This window comes from Anomaloglossus baeobatrachus, chromosome 4, assembly GCF_048569485.1.
Source record: "Anomaloglossus baeobatrachus isolate aAnoBae1 chromosome 4, aAnoBae1.hap1, whole genome shotgun sequence".
Taxonomy (NCBI): Eukaryota; Metazoa; Chordata; class Amphibia; order Anura; family Aromobatidae; genus Anomaloglossus; species Anomaloglossus baeobatrachus.
Window position 1 is genome coordinate 480,060,257 of NC_134356.1, and position 15,653 is coordinate 480,075,909.

The 15,653-nt window shown below is 45.7% G+C and overlaps 1 protein-coding gene across 2 annotated transcripts in view; it reads right to left on the reverse strand.

Moving 5' to 3' along the window:
- Window positions 1–15,653, reverse strand: part of CGNL1 (cingulin like 1) — a 202,334-nt gene that overhangs the window by 7,314 nt on the left and 179,367 nt on the right. For both annotated transcript variants that reach the window (XM_075345733.1, XM_075345735.1), the window contains exons 15-16: window positions 9,713–9,796; window positions 614–738 (exon numbers count right to left, since the gene is read on the reverse strand). In XM_075345733.1, coding sequence (XP_075201848.1) covers window positions 614–738; window positions 9,713–9,796 — 209 coding nt within the window. The remainder of the gene's footprint in view (window positions 1–613; window positions 739–9,712; window positions 9,797–15,653) is intronic.

Here is a 15,653-nt window from a genome sequence, read left to right on the forward strand (position 1 = left end):
AAACCAAAAGGAAACAAGAAAAGCAAATATTGTAATAGGAGAAAATGTATATCCAGATTAATTTGGTTGAAAATAACCCAATAATCAAGGTAGATTTTTTTTTGGTCAGGTTTAGAAAAAAAAAAATTATGAAAAACCATATGTGCCATAATAATAGCCTAAAAGGAATTGGTCAGCATTAAACTTTAGTTTTAGTAAGACACCACATTAATTGGACCACAGGTAGAGAAGTAAGAGAAGTAGTGATGCTCTTGGGGGCAAAAACTTTCTGACCAACTCCCTTTAAAATTCTCTGGACTCTTCAAACACTTATAAAGCCAAGCCTCCAGCACATGGCAAATATAGAGAGAGACACACACACACACACACACACACACACACACACACACAATATATATATATATATATATATATATATATATATATATACACACACACACACACACACACACACACACACACACACACATTCATATAAAATACCTCGGGTCACAGGAGGCTCAATGGCTCACATTTTAAGACAGAGACAAGCTATTTATTTTGGCATCATTAGGGATGAAGAGGTTAAAAGCAATCACACCCGAAGTTCAACTCCACATACAAGTTCCTCTACCTTTCTTCATTTTCCAGGCGTTCTTCCAGCTCGGCTATTCTTCCTTCCATCTGAGCAACAAGTCCTTCTTTATTGGATCGATGTGAAGTTTCAAGATGAGCTATTCTGCTCTTCAGATCTTTGTTCTGATTTTAAATAAAAAAGGTGCAGTGGGTCAAACAATATCCACCTCTCAACATTACACAAGTTGTAAAAACAAAGCTGCATGTTCAAACAATGGCTACTGAATATTGGAGGAACAATTGTTTTATTCTCTGGTCTTTAGAGTTCTGCGCTATTGCACAATTTGTTTTACGTCAAAGTGAAATAAAGCTGCATGGAATAAAGTGTTTCTACCGTTTCAGGTGAACCTGCAGCAGGATGTCGGTGTCTGCCTCTAGCTCCTCCCTCACCTCTCCATAGACTCTTACGAGCAGCAACATCCATCTCCTATCTCAATTCACAGATAAAACCAGTCTTCAGGGAAATTAGATTTTTACATTACTGTGATTGAAAAAGCAGTCCAGGGGGAGAAACAAGGAGATTTCTCTGGTATGAAAATAAGAAACTTTGTAATATCTGATAAACTAAGAACTTAAGAAATAAAAACAAGAGTCTCATGACACGTCTATTAAGATGTACAGACATAATGGGGTGCATTATTTGGGATCCCTCTGAATTAGCTTGAGGCTTGATATGGCCTCGTATCTATGTGCACATGTCCTGTAGGATGGCACAGCAGCACATTTCCATAATTCACAAACCAGATTCTCCCGCATAAGCAATGCCTCTAGTAATGCAACATTTTCTGGTCTTACTGATTCAATATCAAAGGGAGACACACAAAAGTAGACTATATCGGAGTACTGTGTTATTGCTTCAAAACCACAGTACAATAATAGGTGAATGACAAATTAATTGCTGCCATACATTTCCCTGCAGTGGTCTAATTGTGTTGGAAGCTAGATCTTTCTCTGGGGGTATTCGCCAAGGCTTCAAGAAGTTGGGGCTGATCATCATAGCAGTTTTGATTTTAAATCACTTAATACTGTAGAACTAAAGGGAATCTGTCATCAGTTTTTGCTATGTAATCTGAGAGTAATTAGAGTAATTGTCGGCACACGCGTCTTCCGGGTTCGGCACTTATTGTACCGCTACTTAAAGCCTGGTGTCAGGGGGGAATGGTAGGAGATGCCTCTTCCCTGACGAAGATTTAACCAAATCGAAACGTACGTAGGCTCTTCTGAGGCTCCTTTTCCACGGACCCCCCTCCTCCAACTATTCCACCTTCTTATGTGTATGGTTCAGGGATTACTATCCACATTCGGCCTGCGCAGGGGTCCCCTCGGGACCGGGGGCAATGCGCTTACAGGCAACACGAGTTTGGCCACAATTTGGCCTCAGGTTATGTCGTCTTATAGAAACTTATATGTCATGATTTTGACATGTAACCTTGACCTTAATCTTATGCATTGCATGTGTGTCTGTGTTAAATGCCATTTTACACTGCAGTAGCTCGTTTGTGCACTAATGCGGTTTGCCTGACACGCAGTCTTTGCATTTTCTCTTCTGTGACCCGCAGTGCATGACTATATGATTATGAACCAACATGACTGAGGTGGTTTGATTATCTACTATTTATTTGGGTTGTCCGTGCACCATTTTTTAACATGTTTTTATGATGTTCCGGATGTTCATCCTCACTGTGTGTTTGAATAAACTTTTGTATTCTTTTGCACCTTAAAAAACTCTTGTCCTCCTGATTTGCGTAATCTGAGAGTAGTATGATAATATAGGGGCAGAGATACAGAAAACAGCGATGCAACACCTACTAGGCTGTGATTTGCTGTTTCAATTCACTGTTTTAATCAGGAGGCGATTATCACAACAACACAACTTGCCTGTGGCTCCTAGTCCGGGCCACACGCCCATCACTGATTAGCAGTTTTCTGACAATATTCAGTGTACACAGAAAGCGGTCATCAGTGGTGTAGCAGGGGTTATACACAACTCAACATTACGAGCTCTACTAGATCTACAGCAGAAAAAAACTTATTCTATTACACCTGCTTCAACCAAAAAATTAAGTACCTCTAGAATTAGGGTCTCTGTACCTACATCATGCTGCTGTCAGATTACATGACAAAAACCTATTGACAGATTATCTTTAAAGGGAACTTGTCACGTCAAAAAATACTAGTAACCTGCTGATATGGGGTTAATCTGCAAATTAATAGCGTTCTGAACCAGTCCGGCGCCCATACTTTATTTCTCCCTGTAGTGTCCGGCTTCCAGTCATTATGGTGGAGCCACTCGTAGATTTAGTCACCTCTCAGTATATAGTGAGCAGCGGCTGTAACCACACCCCCGCGCACTGACAGCCGACTTTGCAAGATACATGGACAGAGTGAAGGGCTCAATTTCCTACTGATATGAGCTACTCAGCCAAGTTTATTCCCAGACTGCACTGACCACATGACAACATGGGCCCTCCTGGGCCGGAAATCGAGCCTTCAGGACCTATGCTGTTTGCAGGACATTGGAGCACCTTTGTTAAAGTATGTGACTTGTAAACTTTGCTCTAGTATTGTGTTTTCTATAACTGTAACTTATTTGCATATGATCCTCCTGAATTGTAAAGCCCTGCGAAATATGTTGGAGCTATAGAAATAAAGATTTTTTTTATTATTATTATTATTATATTCCACACATTTCAAAGATGGTTATTTAAATAGGACAACCCCCTAAAAATATCTGTAAATCAATTTTTGTCGCACATGATTTTCCGTTTTTTTTTTTTTTGCTTCCCTTCTTCCGAGAGCCGTAACGTTTTCATTTTTCCGTCAATCTTGCCACATGGGGGTTTGTTTTTTGCAGGACGAGTTGTACTTTTAAATGAGAAAACAGCAAAAAATTCCAAGTGCGGAAAAATTGCAAAAAAAAGTGCATGATTTTTTTTGAGATATTAAATTCACTGTGTTCACTATATAGTAAAACTGAAGTGTCTGTGTGACACCTCAGGTTGGTACGAGTTCGTAGACAAAAAATATTTATAGGTTTTCTTTTATCTAAGGGGTTAAAAAAAATAAATCTGAATTTTGTCCAAAAAAGTGGCGCACTTTTTGCGCCATTTTCCGCAACCCGTAGAGTTTTCATTTTTTAGGATCTATGGCTCAGCGACGGCTTACTTTTTATATTTCGAGCTAATGTTTTTCATGGTACCTCTGTGCAGATGCTACATTTTGATTGCCTGTTACTGCATTTTGTGAAAAATTTGTGGCGACCAAAAATACGTAATTTTTGCATTTGGGAAACGGCGTAGCAGCAAAAAAATCCAATCAGATTAATTGATTTTATATTTTGATAGATCAATGCGGCGATACCAATGTGTGTTGTGAGGTAGCACAGTCGGCTGCGCAGCAGAAGACACGGGATCCAGGCATTAAGGTTCACAGCACACGGTTTTAATGTCCAAACAAAAGTCCATCACACAATACATGTGCCTCCCCAGCAGAAAACTAAGGGAGTTCTGTTCACTCCCTCACACACGGCACACCTGCCCTCGTTCCTGATTCTATTTAACCCTTCCTTCAGCCTGTAGGGAAACAGCATTAACCCTAGAGTGGATTTACTTTCTATCATGGAGTGAGCACAACCGGGGCGAGACATACCGGCCGTCATAGATAACCCCGGTCACAGTCTCACATACCCCCCCCCTCAGTTCAAGCGTGCGGGGTTGAACTCCCGCCATCAAACACGGGCCGCGGGACAAGGCATCGGCGTTGCCCTGCAACCTACCGGCCCGGTGTTCAACCGTAAACCGGAAGTTTTGCAGAGAAAGGAACCACCGGGTAACCCGGGCATTCCGTTCCTTGGCGGACCTCATCCAGACTAGTGGAGAGTGATCCGTCACCAAGCGAAACTGCCGTCCCAGCAGGTAATAGCGTAGGGACTCCAAGGCCCACTTAATCGCCAGGCACTCCTTCTCCACTACGCTATAATTCCGCTCGGGAGGGGTGAGCTTCCTACTCAAGAAGGTGACGGGGTGTTCCTCCCCCTGAACCACCTGAGACAGCACTGCCCCCAGGCCGATCTCCGAGGCGTCAGTCTGTACTATGAACTCCTTCCGGAAATCAGGGTTGACCAGAACGGGCTGTCCGCACAGGACCTCCTTCAGGGCCCGGAAGGAGTCCTCGGCCTGCGGAGTCCAGCGCACCATGACGGACTTCTTGCCTTTGAGAAGGTCTGTCAAGGGGGCTGATAGTCCCGCAAAATCCTTTACAAACCTCCTGTAGTACCCCACGATACCCAGGAAGGCCCTAACCTGCTTCGTGGTCAGGGGTCTAGGCCACTTCTGGATCGCCTCAACCTTGTTAATTTGGGGCTTAATCACTCCTTGGCCTATCACGTAGCCCAAGTAGCGGGCTTCCGTGAGTCCCAATGCACATTTCTTGGGATTGGCTGTCAATCCGGCTGTTCGAAGCGCGTCCACCACCGCTTGTACCTGTTCCAAGTGGGTCTGCCAATCGGAGCTGTAAATAATGATGTCATCCAGGTACGCTGATGCATACGCCTGGTGGGGTTCCAGCACTAAGTCCATCAACCTCTGGAACGTGGCCGGAGCGCCATGTAACCCAAAAGGCAAGACAACATAGTGGAAGAGACCCTCCGGCGTAACAAAAGCGGTTTTCTCCTTGGCGGACTCCGTCAGTGGCACCTGCCAGTACCCCTTGGTCAGGTCGAGCGTGGTAAAATATCGCGCCTGTCCCAGCCTATCAATCAGCTCATCCACCCGGGGCATGGGGTAGAGATCGAACTTGGATATTTCGTTCAATCTCCTAAAGTCATTGCAGAACCTTAAGGAGCCATCGGGTTTTGGTATTAGGACAATCGGACTAGCCCATTCACTCCGGGATTTTTCGATGACCCCCAGGCGTAACATTGTCTTTACTTCCTCCGATATGGCTTGTCGTCGAGCCTCCGGTACCCGGTATGACTTCAGGCGTACCTTCAGGTGGGGCTCGGTGACAATATCATGTCGTATCAGACTGGTCCTACCGGGCAGCTCGGAGAAGACATCGGGGGTTCTGCTGAACCAACCGTCTGGCCTCTCGCCTCTGTTGCTTGGTGAGGGCTTCTCCAATCCTTACTTCCGGTTCGTCCTCTCCGGAGGTCGCTGGAGCCGGATGTGAACGACCCGAAGAGGAGGGAGGTGGGGAAAAAACAGCCATCAGGCTTTCCCGTTCCTGCCAAGGTTTTAATAGGTTGACATGGTATATTTGTTCAGGTTTCCGCCTACCGGGCTGCAATACTTTATAGTTGACCACCCCTACTCTTTCCTTTATCTCGTAGGGGCCTTGCCACTGAGCCAGGAATTTGCTCTCTGCCGTGGGGATCAATACCAACACCCGATCCCCGGGTTTAAAGGTCCGCACGGTGGCTTGTCTATTGTAGCGGCCGCTTTGCGCGGCCTGAGCCTCCTGTAAATGCTCCTTCACAATTGGCATGACCGCGCTTATGCGGTTCTGCATACCCAAAATGTGTTCAATCACACTTTTATGGGGGGTGGGCTCTTGTTCCCATGTTTCCTTTGCCAGGTCCAACAATCCCCGGGGATGTCGCCCGTATAACAATTCAAAAGGCGAAAACCCCGTGGATGCCTGTGGCACCTCTCGTATGGCAAACATCAAATAGGGAAGCATCATATCCCAGTCTTTCCCGTCTTTTGAAATCACCCTTCTTAGCATGGTTTTCAGGGTTTTATTGAAACGCTCGACTAAACCGTCCGTTTGAGGATGATACACAGACGTACGCAACTGCTTGATCTGGAGTAGCCGGCATAGCTCTTTGGTCACTTTAGACATGAATGGGGTCCCCTGATCCGTAAGGATCTCCTTGGGCAATCCCACCCGGCAGAACACAGCAAACAACTCCCGAGCTATAAGCTTTGCTGCAGTATGTCTGAGAGGTATCGCCTCGGGATACCGGGTGGCATAGTCAACGATCACTAGGATGTGTTGGTGCCCTCGAGCGGACTTTACGAGGGGCCCCACCTGATCCATCCCTATCTGTTCAAAAGGGACTTCTATAATGGGTAACGGTACCAACGGACTGCGAAAATGGGTCAGGGGTGCAGTAAGCTGACACTCCGGGCAGGTTTCGCAGAACCGTTTTACCTCCCCAAAGACCCCGGGCCAATAGAACCTTTGCAATATTCGCTCCTGCGTTTTCTTGACCCCTAGGTGGCCACTCATCAGGTGTTTATGAGCCAAGTCGAGGACCCACCGGCGATGCGGCTGGGGCACCACCAACTGTTCTACCCCTACGCCCCGTATTTCATCTACCCGGTAGAGTAAATCCTGCTTAAGAGCGAAATGGGGGTACCTTACCTGGGCACCGGGCAGCTGTGCCACCCAGTCAACTACTGTCACCCGACTCCGGGCATGTATTAACGTAGGGTCCTGGAGTTGGGCTGTCCCAAACGTATCCGGGGACGCCTCCAACTCCGGGATGGGCTCGACCGTCTCAGCCTCTCCTGCCAATACCTCTAGGGGCGACCTATCGGGTTCACACTCTGTCCCTATCATGGTGACCCCTACGGCAGGTGTCCCGGATTCAGGATTGTAGGGCTCAGGTCCCGGACCGACCAATATCTGAGGGGACTTAGGGGGTCCCCTCCATAAAGTCCAAAAATAGGGCAGATCCCTTCCTAGGATCACGTCATAAGGAAGAGTGTTAAGAAGTCCAACCTCATGTTGCACCTGACCGCAAGGTGCTGTGATGGTGACAATCCCCGTGGTATAGTCGCGGCGGTCCCCATGTATGCAAACCACCCCCACGGTGCGTCCTGTGGCCTTTACTTTAGCCCTTAGGGTTGATCGCACAAGGGTCACTAAGCTTCCGGAATCCAACAAGCCTGTAACCGGACATCCATTCACCTGAATTTGGCACAAGTGGGGCTCCGTCTCTGGGGAGACCAGGTCAGCGGTACACACCACCTGAACATACATTGAACCCCGCCGGGTAACCCCACAATCCATGGGCTCCGTGGTGAGTGGACACTGGGCTTCCATATGTCCCACCCGCTGGCACCGCCAACATCTAATGGGGACGGAAACCCCCTTGACGGGTTGTCGTTTAGGGTACAGAACCTTCCGGACCTCAGGAATGGCGGCCGCGGCCTCAGGCGGGACAGTAGGGGACTCCTGTACCGTTGTCAGTGGTGGGTCCTTGGCCCTAGGCTTGGAGGGGCCGGACCGACGGGCGGTACGCAAAGTCTCAGTGTCCCGTATCAAGTCCTGCGTAGCCACATGCCGCTCTACCAGGGACACTAATTGGTCCAGGGTACTCGGGTCACCCTGTCCGACCCACCGTTGAACGGTGACGGGTAAAGTGCGCACAAAACGATCCACTACTACCCTTTCCACCATTTGCGCCGGGCTCAGAGTGTCAGGCTGCAACCACTTTTTTACAAGATGCAACAAGTCATAGGCCTGGGAGCGTACGGGTTTGGCTTCCTCATAGAACCACTGATTTACCCGCTGAGCCCGTACATAGGTATTCACCCCCAACCGAGCCAGTATTTCGGCTTTCAGGGTCACATAGTCAATGGCGTCCTCGGCACAGAGGTCCAGGTACGCTTTTTGGGGTTCCCCCGTCAGATAGGGCGACAATACCTCAGCCCACTGCGGGGTCGGCAGCTTTTCCCGCTCGGCCACCCGCTCAAACACCGCCAGGAACGCTTCCACATCATCACCCGGGGTCATCTTTTGCAACGCTTGTCTCACCGCTTTCCGGACGCTGCCGTCGTCACCCGGTCCCGGGGTTGTTGCTGCCGGTCCGGCACGGATCGACTTGGCCAGGAGAACCATCTGTTCTTGGTGCCTTTTTTCCTGCAATTGCAAGGCTTGCTGCTGACGTGCATTGGCCTGCTCCATCTGTTCTTGGTGCCTTTTGTCCTGCACTTGCAAGGATTGCTGCTGACGTGCATTGGCCTGATCCATCTGTTCTTGGAGTTTTTTTTCCTGCACTTGCAAGGATTGGAGCAGGTGTGCATTGGTCTGTTGCTGCTGTGCATTAGCCTGAGCCAAATGCTTTAGTATGTCCTCCATGGCGTCGCCGGGTTTGGGCTGTAGTATAGCCGCTCGAATCCAGGACATGCGCAGCTGGGTCACCAGGGATGGATGCTACACCTCACCGGCTGTCATGCCCGCATTCTCCACCATATGTGAGGTAGCACAGTCGGCTGCGCAGCAGAAGACACGGGATCCAGGCATTAAGGTTCACAGCACACGGTTTTAATGTCCAAACAAAAGTCCATAACACAATACATGTGCCTCTCCAGCAGAAAACTAAGGGAGTTCTGTTCACTCCCTCACACCCGGCACACCTGCCCTCGTTCCTGATTCTATTTAACCCTTCCTTCAGCCTGTAGGGAAACAGCATTAACCCTAGAGTGGATTTACTTTCTATCATGGAGTGAGCACAACCGGGGCGAGACATACCGGCCGTCATAGATAACCCCGGTCACAGTCTCACAGTGTATATTGTTTATTTTTTTAACCCTTTAATTTTCAATGGGGTGAAAAGGGAGGTGATTTGAACTTTGTTTTTTTTAAACTTTTTTTTTTCTTTATTTTATATAAGGATCAGCAGTCTGATCGCTCATTTATTTCTGCTGATCACAGATGCACAACTGAGAACAGCAGAAATACTCACCTCATGTCACTGACAGCAAACTAAAGTTTTACAGCGATCGGAATTTAAATAGCACTCTGACATTTTCACAGCGCCATTTAAGGGGTTAACAGGCATGGGCGGAACATGCTTGCCAGGCACACATCAGCTGTACAGATCCGCTGACGTGCGCAGATCCCTGCTGGCTGCCGGCAGCAGCCTGTGGGGATTGCACTATGGTAGTTTAGGAAGTAATATTACTGCCCACGGTCGTTAAGGGGTTAAAAGACAACATTTACTCGAAATCGCCATCAAAATGACTAAAGAGGTTGCTGCAGAATACTATCCAAAGCGACAAACCTGAATATCAATGTTTACGGTGGTTCTAAATGAGACATTTGTTCCTTGAGTGAAACCCTTATAATGCAGTTCACTTTTTATTACCTGTCTCTCCAAAGACATTTTATCACACTCCAGATCTTGCCGTGCAGCACGTTCTTGAAGTAGTTCTCCCCTCATTTGTTCGATCTGTCATAAAAGATGTAGTTGAATAAGTATTTTCTTACGGATATAAAACATTTTATTTAATATACCATTGAAAAATTAATACTACAAAAAGCAAATTAACACTATTAATAGGATTTGTTGTGGACCCTGGGTTTCTTTCTATTAATATATGTAGGGATCCTAATAATAAAATCTTGATATCTACTGTATTTTGCAATCTGTCCTGTTCAGAGAAGCACTGAAGCGATCGGTCAATATATTCCACAAACATGGCTACTTTACTACAAGAGGTTGTATGCAGGGTTGCAGCTCAGACCCGTAAACATTCAATAGGGCAGAGCTGCAATTCCAAACACATATGGTATGGTTTTTAGGAGAAAGCAGCTCTAGGGGCTTCTTGGGTTTAATTTGGAATATGTGCAGATCATGAAAAAAATACCAGTAAAACAGGTTACAAACTTACAAGGTATAACTATAAATTGCATGATGAGGGAATGTAATTATTTTATATAGCGTTTGCAATATGGTCACTGTAAACCATAAAGTAAAAGAACATGTCATGAATACACAGTTTCTATATAACAATCGTTAGGAATTACTGCCACCTTCCTAATGAATTCATAAACAGGAAAAGAAAAAAGTGGCCCACATTCCGTAGAAATGAGGTCACATTAGACCGTGCGGACGCACATGGGTTTACTTCTAATGAGAGTAAATGACTGTTCAGATCCTTCTAATTGCACTGTACTAGTCTGCCGCAGGTATTATACGCACTTCTGCTTAAGTGACTTTCATACAAAGATTACCGTGAGAACACTTCAAGGCCTTGTTCACACAACATAGATTTTTCTAGCTAATACCAGAAGTGGAAGCAAAACAAAATAAAAACAAAAATAAAATTAAAAATGGTATTGGAAGAGTATAACTCACATCAGTATTATTGTTTTTTTATTCAGGACCAGTTCAGCGCCATTATATGTCATCACCAGAAGAAGTGTCAAGGAGTCGTTTCCTCTACACAATTATTTAAGACATTCTTAGTCCAATCTAATATGTATTGGGGCCTATAGATTTAAAATCACCCCAACCCGCCGACATAGGCGAGCCATCTAGTACACTGTCTATGGGGGCCTCAAATGATGTTGGGTAAGATGAGGGTCAGGGGAGAAGGAGGTGGATTCAAAAGCGGAAAACTCTAGCTCCCTGGGAGATAAGGCATTGACAGAGCTTCCCGCAAGAAAACAAAAGAACATTTGCGTGTAAGGGCAAGTTGGGAAAGATAGCAGTCATCCGACAGCTTCCGAACGTGTATAACCAGCTGAAGACATACAATGGCAAAGATTGCCTTTTCCCCATTTTCTGTTAGTACAGAGTCGATATTGCTTTATAGCCAAATACTACAAGACCGAATGCTCAGTATAAATTGCAGTCTTCTCTATGAGATTTTCAGGCAGTGTGTACTCAGCAATAAGTCTGCCTCGGAGAACACAATTTTTGCTCAATGCCAAATTGGCAAAGAGCTTAGTGCAAATAAAGGAAAGGTAGGTTTGGCAGCATGACCTCATACACCTACTTGTTGTGTAAGGGATGCACACTTGTCGAAACATATCTTTGTGGCCATTGTAAGAGTCCTCATTGCGGAGGTGGTGAGCTTTGATGATATATGCAATTGAGGTGCCTAGTGAGCAGTGCCGAGCCAGGGAAGTGCTTGCGTCAGGAAACCGAGCCCAACACCTCCCGCTTAGTGATGACTATTGACTCCAGTACTGGACTAAGTAACTAACTGCAATAGGAAATCTACAACACTAGTGAGATGAATCATCTGTAAAAGCTATACTTTTTGGTCTGCTGACATAAGCCAGAGCACTTGTGAGACTTGGGGACAGCCCCTGGAGCACTTGACAGACTTGGGGACTGCCCCCAGAGCACGTGTCACACTTGGGGACTGCTCTCAAAGCGCCTGTCACACTTGGGGACTGCCCCCAGAGCGCCTGTCACACTTGGGGACTGCCCTCAGAGCGCCTGTCACACTTGGGGACTGCCCTCAGAGCGCCTGTCACACTTGGGGACTGCTCCCAGAGCGCCTGTCACACTTGGGGACTGCTCCCAGAGCGCCTGTCACACTTGGGGACTGCCCCCAGAGCGCCTGTCACACTTGGGGACTGCCCCCAGAGCGCCAGTCATTCTTGGGGACTGCCACCAGAGCGCCAGTCATACTTGGGGACTGCCTCCAGAGCGCCAGTCATATTTGGTGACTGCCTCCAGAGCGCCAGTCATATTTGGTGACTGCCTCCAGAGCGCCAGTCATACTTGGTGACTGCCTCCAGAGCGCCAGTCATACTTGGGGACTGCCTCCAGAGCGCCAGTCATATTTGGTGACTGCCTCCAGAGCGCCAGTCATACTTGGGGACTGCCTCCAGAGCACCAGTCATACTTGGGGACTGCCTCCAGAGCGCCTGTCAAACTTGGGAACTGCCCCCAGAGTGCCTGTCAAACTTGGGGACTGCCCGCAGAGCACTTGTCAGACTTGGGAACTACCCTTAAAGCACTTGACATACTAGGGGAGAACCCTAAGAACACTTGTCAGACTTGTGACCACAAAAATGCAGCATATCCATTATTTTCTACATTTTTCCCTCCATTATTCCAACACTGGTGATAAAATACGCATGATCAAAAAATGCACCATAAACGCATGCGTTTTTAATACAGGGTGCATTTTTGCAGTTACAACTAGTGATGAGCAGACTCACAGATATCCGGGACCAGCTGATCCCAGTAATCGGGTCTCTAAAATCCAGTTCCAAGCCGGATTTCGGTCCCCATATAAGTCTATTGGGACTAGAATCCGGTGATTAAAAATGGTGGTAAAAGGGATAGGGGGATGGGTGCATGCGTGCTGTACTTACCGAGACACCGGCTCGGATGTACGCTGCTCCCAGGCCGCGCATTTACTTCTGGTGCCACAATTTAGACTCATTTCATATGCACTGCTTTCCCTGCCCACTGGCACCTGTGACTGGTTGTCAATCCAATCACAGGCGCCAGGATGGCCGGTGGGCAGGCGGAAAAGATGTGGAGAAAAGATAAACTTGATGGACCAAAGTCAGTTTTCAGCCTTTATGCAAGTATGTTTTATACGAAAAAAATAAATCAAATATTCTAAAAAGTAAAATGCAACACTACAAGAAGTTATTCTTTGTAAAGGAGTTGCTGAATCCTGTACAATAATACAATCCCGTGCATGCTATACTTGGCCTTGCTGTAATACTGTATGTGCTGGCTTGTAGCAAACACAAACTCAACTGTTCAAAAACAAAGAATTAGCAAAAACTTAAAAAAAAAAAGCTATTAAAAAAGCGATTAAAAAACGCCTGCCAAAGATCTCTTTCAGACACGGATGCTGTTATTTAACTCTCCTACGTTTGTTTAAACCAATGTATATTCTTACGACAAGGGAATGTGAACGCTGCTGCTAATTGGGGCCAGCGGAGTAGCAGGTTCCTCCGGCAGCAAATCTGTTCATTTTTAATGCATTATTTTCATCCTCAGCGGAACAACAAACATTTCACATCTCGGCAGAAGTTATCACAGCTGGGTTTAGTGAATTCTGAAAACAAAGTATTTTCAATGAGCCATAATACCCCTCTGAGAGCCGGCATGGATGTAATAAACAGAGCCCATGCTTATGCTAGACGTGGTATTACCAACAGCTGGTTATCGTCTTGTTAATGAAACTGCACAATTTCATTTCTTCTCAATTATTGATATCAGGGAGCCGGGAACCATCCCTTCATGTCTTTTTAAGCCAGTGTGTAATCTTGGTTCTCATAAATAGTGTGTGTCATGTAAGCCCGCGCTCAGGGAGAGAGCAAGCAGTTACTGTAATGAGGTGCGGATTCCATTTCTCCAGACAGATGACTCCAAGGAAGGGGGAACGGTGAAGAGAAAGAGCTCAACGTCAGACACCTCATTCACGGGAAGAACTGATTTGGAGACTCTGAATGACTTGCTTCATACACCTGCAGCTCAGAGCAGAACAGGTGTGGGGAAACCAGGCGGGAAAACAAAAATGGACTAGCAAAGCCACTGTAACTTTACCCTGCCATATTTACACTGAAACCATAGAAACGCTGCGCTCTCCCACGGTTTCATGGATGAATCCGCAGCCAGAAGGTTCTCATTTATATCTCTCCACCCCCGGCACTCAGTGGACATCTTACAATTAACTTCTTTCCTGTTAGTGGGGTTCCTATAGCCCCATTTTGGAGCTCACTGTAGTCCCCTTGGAGCTTTTCCCGTAAGAAATTCTGAGCTGTAGGACAAGGCTTGAAATTGAAATACTAAATTGTTTTAAGCATTGAATTCAAAGTACAATAAATCATAGGCTGCAATGCAAATGTTCAAATACATGATCACATATTTATATGTATACAATCTAATATCAACCTAAAGAACACAGTTTACCAGACACATTTTGTCTCGCAGTGTAATCACTATACCACAAAATGGTAAAATACAGCATATGCTTTGCTACAAAATACAACCATGTCACCAATTCTTAATTGTGCCAAGGCAACAAAGATTCGTTTTCAAATGAATCCCAATACATTAGGCAAACTAGATTGTTAACCCCTTCACCACCCAGCCTGTTTTCACCTTCATGACCAGGCCATTTTTTTCAATTCTGACCAGTATGATGTAATCACTGGAACACTTCAATGGATCCCGTTCATTCCGAGATTGTTTTTTTCATCACACATTCGTAGAGGGAGGTTGAACTAGATGGACCTAGGTCTTTTTCAACCTATGTAACCATGTAATATATTGTGCTTCATGATAATAGTACATTTAGGATGATTTGTTTTGTTTTTATTTTTGAAAATATCAGAAATTTGGCGAAAATATAACAATTTTTGTGCCCTTAAACCAGAGAGTTATGTCTCACAAAATAGTTAAAGGGAACCTATCAGGTTCCTTATGAATTCAGAACCACGAGCAGTTCTGGGTGCATATTGCTAATCCCTGCATCTGGTATTATACATAAAGACATCTTTAGAAAAAAGTATTTCTAAAGATCCTTAATGATATGCTAATGAGCACAGGGACTAGTTGCAAGGACAATATTTCCCCCAAGTAGTCTGCCCTGTGGGCGTGCTAACATGCTATTCAATGCCCAGAATCATCGGTGGTGACGCGTGTACCTGTTCGTTGTCACCTCCTCCGAGGCTGGGTTTAGGCTCAGTGCGCATGATCAGAAGTCACCACACTTCAGATCATGTGCACTATGAAGCCGGGTGTACGTGTCCCGGCTTCAGAGAGGTCTAGTGCGCATGACTGGAAGTGCCTGGGACTTCTGATCATGCGCACTGATCCTAAACCCGGGATCAGAAGAAGTGACAGCGGACAGGTACACGCGTCCATGCCAATGACGCTGGACATTGAATAGCATGGTATGACGCCCAAAGGGGCATGCTAACATCCTTGTGACTAGTTACTGCACTCATCATCTTATAAAGGATCTTTAGAAATACTTCAGACTTGAATAGGTCACTAAAAAATAAGTTTTCTAAATGTCCTTGAAAAAATAAAATATAACTACTACAATTAAGTTTCTAACATCCTAACAACAAAAAAAAAAAGAATATTACACAGATGGTGCTGAAGTAAACCAGACATGAGATAAATATTATTTATTAACCATTTTGTGTGTTGTGACTATATGGATTAAAGGGATAATCATTCAAAGTTTAAAAATTGCTAATTAGAGATGAGCAGACCTGAACTTTACAGTTCATTGTTTATACCAAACACAGACGTTACAAAAGAATTAAAAAAAATCACTATTCGACTTTGGAATATGGGGGCTTTACGCATG